The 7,416-nt window shown below is 48.2% G+C and overlaps 1 protein-coding gene across 1 annotated transcript in view; it reads left to right on the forward strand.

Moving 5' to 3' along the window:
- Positions 1-7,416, forward strand: part of LOC130579308 (arginine-glutamic acid dipeptide repeats protein-like) — a 157,160-nt gene that overhangs the window by 78,305 nt on the left and 71,439 nt on the right. Inside the window, exons 5-7 of the mRNA XM_057375994.1 lie at positions 2,105-2,210; positions 4,457-4,553; positions 7,294-7,398. Coding sequence (XP_057231977.1) covers positions 2,105-2,210; positions 4,457-4,553; positions 7,294-7,398 — 308 coding nt within the window. The remainder of the gene's footprint in view (positions 1-2,104; positions 2,211-4,456; positions 4,554-7,293; positions 7,399-7,416) is intronic.

Genomic DNA, 7,416 nt, shown 5'->3' on the forward strand with positions numbered 1-7,416 from the left:
TTTGGGATGCTCAGAGCAGGGTTTTGGGATGCTCAGTGTGTTCCAGTGGGGTTTGGGGATGCTCAGAATGTTCTGAGCAGGGTTTGGGATGCCCAGAGCAGGGTTTGGGATGCTCGGACCATTCTTAGCAGGGTTTATGGATGCTCGGAGCAGGTTTAGGGATGCTCAGAGCAGGTTTAGGGATACTCAGACCATTCCCAGCGGGTTTGGGATGCTCAGAGCAAGGTTAGGGATGTCTAGAGCAGGTTTAGGGATGCTCAGAGCATTCCCAGCAGGTTTAGGGATGCTCAGACCATTCCCATTGGGTTTGGGATGCTCAGAGCAGGTTTAGGGATGCTCAGAGCAGGTTTAGGGATGCTCAGAGCATTCCCAGCAGGTTTAGGGATGCTCAGAGCAGGTTTAGGGATGCTCAGACCATTCCCAGCAGGGTTTAGGGATGCTCAGAGCAGGGTTAGGGATGCCCGGAGCAGTTTTAGGGATGCTCAGACCATTCCCAGCAGGGTTTAGAGATGCTCAGACCATTCCCAGCAGGGTTTAGAGATGCTCAGACCATTCCCAGCAGGTTTAGGGATGCCCAGACCATTCCCAGCGGGGTTTGGGATGCTCAGACCATTCCCAGCGGGGTTTAGGGATGCTCAGACCATTCCCAGCGGGTTAGGGATGCTCAGAGCAGGTTTAGGGATGCTCAGAATGGGGTTAGGGATGCTCGGAGCAGGTTTAGGGATGCTCAGACCATTCCCAGCAGGTTTAGGGATGCTCAGACCATTCCCAGCAGGTTTGGGATGCCTGGAGCAGGTTTAGGGATGTCTAGAGCAGGTTTAGGGATGCTCAGACCATTCTCAGCAGGGTTAGGGATGCTCAGACCATTCCCATTGGGTTTGGGATGCTCAGAGCAGGGTTAGGGATGCCCGGAGCAGGTTTAGGGATACTCAGACCATTCCCATTGGGTTTAGGGATGCTCAGAGCAGGTTTAGGGATGCTCAGAGCAGGGTTAGGGATGCTCAGAGCAGGGTTAGAGATGCTCAGACCATTCCCGTTGGGTTTGGGATGCAGGATGATGATCTCCTGTGGAAGCCGTGGCTCGCTCCCAGCTTTCCTGGCACAATGCTGCCACTGGCAGTGGTTTGCCGGTATTACACGGGCTCTGCTCGGGGAAATGCCTTTGCTGGAAGCTTTGGATGTTGTTCATTCAGCAGAAAAGCTGTGACACCCAGGCTGGTGCACAATGGAACCTCCTGGCCCTTTAATTCTGAATTGGAAATGTTTTCCGAGCAGTTTGAGAAGGGTCTAGAGCTTTGCAGTCCAGAGGAAAACAAGTTTGCAGCTGCCTCATGCTAAAGGAATTTTACTTTCCCTTCAGGCCTTTGTTTCTTCAAGTGTTTTGGAGCAGCAGGAAGAATTGCAGACCAAGGGGCTCAGACATAAATGAGCAGAGTCTGGAGTGACTTGATCTTAAAATTGCTTTTAAGTGGTGTTTATGCTTCGGTTTCCTTSTAAGAAGGAACAAATTGGTGGCTGGAGCCTGAATGAAAAAGGAGCATTTGGGGAAGAGAGTTTTGTGTAAATTTTGCTGTGAGGTTGATGAGCAGTCAGAGGCTGTAATTATTGTGATTGAAGTGCAGTATCCCGTTCTTTTGTGTCATAAAGAAGGTCTRTGATTATGTCTGGATCCATCTGTCCTTGGGGGAAGRAAAATCTATTATCTYTTGGTTTCCACTGTTAGAATGGCTGCACTAAATGATGGAACTGTGGGTATTCTTCCTGCATGTTTGGCCATAAATACTTTGTGTTTGTGGAAATCAGCAGGCTGAGACCATGCTGCACAAGGCCAGAAACTGCAATCCTTTCCTGATCCCTGCCCTTTCTCTTGGGTTAATTAATGAGAGAGAGTAAATTGGGGTTTGCAGGTCAGACACACAGAGAGATGCAGTTTGTGGAGATGCAGAAGGTTTTCCTTGCTTTGGTCTGGGCTGCAGAAATGCTCCCCTGGCTCTGGGGGTTTCTCAGAGCTCTCAGATGTTTTCTCAGATATTTCTCAGTTTTTCTCAGATGTTTGGCTGGGGGCTGTTTTTCCTGTCAGTGACACGCTGGGGTTGTTTTTCAGAGCAAACGGGACCATCTGCTGATGAAYGTCAAGTGGTACTACCGCCAGTCCGAGGTGCCCGACTCGGTGTACCAACACCTGGTGCAGGACAGGCACAACGAGAACGGTGAGTGAACCCCCAAAATTCTGCATTTACACGGGCAGGGAGCTGGGGATGGACTGGAAACTTGTGACCTTCCTGTCCCTGTCACCCACYGGGTGATCCAGGTGTGCTGGGAGCTCTGTATTGTTCATTATTAGTATTAATAATGATATTGATAATACTGAAATGATATGATKAATGRTATTAATAATACTGAAATAATAATAATATTAATGATATTAATGATACTGAAATTAATGATATTAATGATACTGAAATAATAATGATATTAATAATACTGATAATATTAGTGATATTAATAATACTGAAATAATGATAATGATACTACTACTACTACTACTACTACTACTACTACTACTACTACTACTACTACTAATAATAATAATAATAATCAGCATCAGCATCATCTTCTCCTTGAGAGAAGCTAGAAAAGAAAAATAGCACTGGCTCCTCACCAGGCACTGGACACTGCACTATAAATGATAACAGAGCATCAAATTATTTGAGGAAATTGTGAATCCTTCCTGGTTTTTGTGGTTCTGCCACAGTGCCATGAGAGCTGTGGTTTTTTCACTCTGCTCCCACGCCCATGAATATTCACCATGGTTAATATTGCAGGGAGGGATGGGACTGAGGCACTCGGAGCTGAGCTTTCCCTTTTCTCTTTGCAAAAACAAATGTGTGATCTTGGGTTTAATAGAAGCAGAAGAAACTTTAGTACATACCCAGTGCCATTTATCTCTTGCCTCCAGGGAAGACATAACATTTGCTTCTGTTCTTACCAGGAAATTTCCTTGAGGCAACTGTTAAAAATTCTGAAGATACTCCAAGGTGAACYGGGATGATAAAAGTTGATGATTGAAATATGGAATGCAGCAACTTTTTGTTGCCTGACAGAACAAAGTTGAGCACACGTTCCCCTTTTTAAGGACATTTTTTTGTGTGTGCTCTTAGCAAAAGCTCCACGAATCTAACATTTACTAATTTATTTGAAACTTCCAACAATGAGATTACAGGCACAGTGTCAAAAAGTRTTTTTGATAGCATGGCTGCTTTTTTATGCAGTCTCGTGTGTGTGGAGAARTGTTTTTGTGTCTTCCTCAAAGGTAGTGGAAGTCATGGAAAAAGTTCTCCTCCCGTTCTTTGTTAACACTGGGAATTTTCTGTGTTTGAACATGAATATCAATATTTACCTCAAAGCCAGAGCACTGTGCMGTTCCTGCTGTCAGGGTTTTGTTGAAGATTTGACATTAAATATGCACAGGAACCTAAACCTTCTCCTGGAAAGGAGAACAAATGAATGTCCTTGGTTCCTTTCCTGGGAGTGCTGCAGATTTGTCACCAGTGCCCCTGAAAGCTCCTTCCTTTGGGGTTTGAGGGTGGATATGATGTTTTTACACATTAATTCTTCTATAATTTCCTGGTGATATAAACAGGGTGTTTGTCCCCTCAGTGCCCACCCTGGGGCTGTGGCTACCAGGGACAGTGCCCAGTGGCCCTGCTGGCCCAGCTGAGTGCCCTGGGGATTGTGGCTACCAGGGACAGTGCCCAGTGGCCCTGCTGGCCCAGCTGAGTGCCCTGGGGCTGTGGCTACCAGGGACAGTGCCCAGTGGCCCTGCTGGCCCAGCTGAGTGCCCTGGGGCTGTGGCTACCAGGGATGATGCCCAGTGGCCCTGCTGGCCCAGCTGAGTGCCCTGGGGACTGTGGCTACCAGGGATGATGCCCAGTGGCCCTGCTGGCCCAGCTGAGTGTCCTGGGGGCTGTGGCTACCAGGGATGATGCCCTGCTGGCCCAGCTGAGTGCCCTGGGGCTGTGGCTACCCGGGATGATGCCCAGTGGCCCTGCTGGCCCAGCTGAGTGCCCATCCTGGGGCTGTGGCTACCAGGGATGATGCCCAGTGGCCCTGCTGGCCCAGCTGAGTGCCCTGAGGGCTGTGGCTACCAGGGATGATGCCCAGTGGCCCTGCTGGCCCAGCTGAGTGCCCTGGGGGCTGTGGCTACCAGGGACAGTGCCCAGTGGCCCTGCTGGCCCAGCTGAGTGCCCTGGGGGCTGTGGCTACCAGGGACAGTGCCCAGTGGCCCTGCTGGCCCAGCTGAGTGCCCTGGGGCTGTGGCTACCAGGGATGATGCCCAGTGGCCCTGCTGGCCCAGCTGAGTGCCCTGAGGGCTGTGGCTACCAGGGATGATGCCCAGTGGCCCTGCTGGCCCAGCTGAGTGCCCTGGGGGCTGTGGCTACCACTCTCCCTGCAGATTCAGGACGGGAGTTGGTGATCACGGACCCAGTGATCAAGAACAGAGAGCTCTTCATCTCTGACTACGTGGACACGTACCACGCTGCTGCCCTCAGGTCAGTGCCAGCTGGGGACAAATCTGTGAGCTGGGGACAGCTCTGGAGGGGTCAGTGCCAGCTGGGGACAGCTCTGGGGGCTTGGGGACAGCTCTGGGGGGGTCACAGCTCTCTGGGCTGGGGGGTCCTGCCCTGCTTCAGTTCCATTAAAGATTTTCAGTGGTCACAGCACAGAGGGAGGCAGATCTGCCTGCCCAGGAGGGGAAGGAATGGCTCAGGAATGACCCAGGAATGGCCCAGGAGGGGAGGGAATGGTCCAGGAGGGGAAGAAATGGTTCAGGAATGGCCTAGGAATGGTTCAGGAGGGGAGGGAATGGCTCAGGGATGGCTCAGGAGGGCAGAAATGACCTGGCTCAGGGATGGCCCAGGAGGGGAAGGAGTGGCTCAGGAGGAGAGGGAATGGCTCAGGAGGGGAGAAATGGCCCAGGAGGGGAGGGAATGGCTCAGGGATGGCTCAGGAAGGGAGGGAATGGTCCAGGAGGGGAAGAAATGGCTCAGGAATGGCCCAGGAGGGCAGAAATGACCTGGGGAAGGAATGGCTCAGGAATGGCCCAGGAATGGTCCAGGAGGGCAGGAATGGCTCAGGGATGGCCTAGGAGGGCAGGAATGGCTCAGGAGGGGAAGGATGACCCAGGAATGGCTCAGGGATGGTCCAGGAATGGTCCAGGAGGGCAGGAATGGCCCAGTGTGTGCCCTGCTCTCTGCCCTGCTCTCTTTATTTTTGGCAGCACTGCCCAGCCCTGGCAGGGCACCCTCCCTTGCAGAGTTTTCAGGTGCCAGCAGCCAGGCGTTGTTGTCGAGCTGATTCTCAGCATGCCAAACATGCGTGGATATTGTCAAAATGCAAATTGAATAATCTCCCTGATAATAGTGCTCAGATGGTGTTTCACCACAGCCATCTGGAGACATTTTTTTGTTCAGAGTCACTTTGCTGAAGCCACTTTACTCCAAGACAAACTGTCTTCTGTTTTGGGGGGGAAATCTTTGATTTACACATCAGACTTTTTTTTTTTTTTGTAAACTCAGGACATTCCAGTGGTGTTGTAGGAGCCCCTGGAATTCCACAATGCCYTTGCTGAGTTCCCAAAGTTCCTTCACAATTTTAAATCAGCATTTCTGGTGATTTCCTCCTGGCAGGAGCTTTGGCTGTCCTGGTGGAGCCAGGCTGGGAATCTGCTCAAACAGARAAACTCAACTGAGTCTCTGCAGTTTTAACTGGGAAAGCTTCAAACTTTACATCCTTTCTGTTCTTTTTTTTTTTTTTTTTCCTTCAAAGAAAAGATAGAAGGGAAAGATAAAAATGGAATATMCGTGTGTGCCAAACAAACTTGAAAAATAACCTCAGAGTGTGTCAGATGAGCAGAAGGATAATTGCACATGGTGTTCTTGCAGAGAACATGGAGGAGGCAGAATGTGTCGTGATGCATGAAAGGTTAACATGAAATTCTAATTTATTATAATATGAGATTATTTCTCTGCYCTCTGCAAACAAATGGCTCAGGACACACAATGAATCGATGACAAACTGGGAAATAAAAGCAGTGATTGTAACTACCAATCTTCTGCTCTAACCAGTGGAAAAATTTAACTGGAGGGTGGTTGTAGATCTCTGTAGAAGTGTGTAATAAAAATTATGTTTTTTAGCTCTCTGGTAAATCTTGCTGGTTTGAAATGCTGTGAACAGAATTCGATAGAGATAATGCAGCTCATCTGCAAAATGCTCATTAGCTGRCAGGTGAATCACTGAAAGGAAGCTAAATCTCTTTGCCCACAATATTTTTAAAATGTGAATTTAATGTGAAATATTAAAACAAATCCCCCTGCTCGTTTTCTGTCTTGCTAAATGGCTAAACCTGGAAACCACTGAGGTCTGTGTTRGAGCTTGGCAGTCTGAGAAGCAAAAATCTCTTGAGTTTGAGTTCATTTTAGGGACTCAGGTAAAAAGGTAAAAGGTTCAGGTAAAAGCCCAGCCCTGGCCCTTCTCTCTGCTGCTCTGATTTACTCAGGTGGACTGACAGCATCAACAGCCCAACAAAACCTCCAAGAAATGAGAAAAAACTTCTTACAGGCAATCCTCATGCTCATCTTAGGGATAATAACTTCATCAGCAAACTATATTAAATCAATTATTAACAATCTGGCCTAGAACAAGCTAGGAAATCCTCAGGTCTCTTTTTTTTCTCTTTTATTTTTAAATATCTTTGTGTGTTTTACTCTCTTAGGTATGAAAACACAAGGAAGAAACTGCTGTCTGTTTGGAATTTGGRTTGCAGACTTGCTAAAAGCACCACAGCTTTGCTTTTCATTTGGGCCTTTGATTAAACTCAAGTTTTATTTAGCCTCCTAAATGGAAAGCTGACATCAACAATGTGGACTGTAGAATTCTGGAAGATGTAACTGTAATAGGACTGTGAAAACTTTTGCAAATTAGACATTGTCAGGGTTGCATTTTTAGCTATTGTTGGTTGTTCTGATTAAATGTGGGCTCCTCGGGGCTGTGCTGGCTGCAGAATTAATGAATGTTTGCAGAGACTCTGTAASTGGATTTCCTCCCCTTCCCACCGTGGGAAGAGCCCACATGGTTATTTCTTACAGCAGCTTTGTATTTATGACGTTTTGGACATTTATGAGAGCGAGGATGTGCCTGTGGCTGCTGCCCAGATTGCAGTGGCACTTAATTAAAGGAGCTGTTACTCAAAGCACAATTCTAATGCCATTTTCTCCTCTTTCCTCCTCTCAGAGGGAAGTGCAACATCTCCCATTTCTCTGACATATTTGCTGCTAGAGAGTTCAAGGCACGAGTGGATTCCTTTTTCTACATCCTGGGCTACAATCCAGAGACAAGGTGAGTGAAAATGGCTTT

Source organism: Malurus melanocephalus, unplaced genomic scaffold, assembly GCF_030028575.1.
Source record: "Malurus melanocephalus ecotype Western Australia unplaced genomic scaffold, MMel_1.1 scaffold_266, whole genome shotgun sequence".
NCBI classification, from domain to species: domain Eukaryota; kingdom Metazoa; phylum Chordata; class Aves; order Passeriformes; family Maluridae; genus Malurus; species Malurus melanocephalus.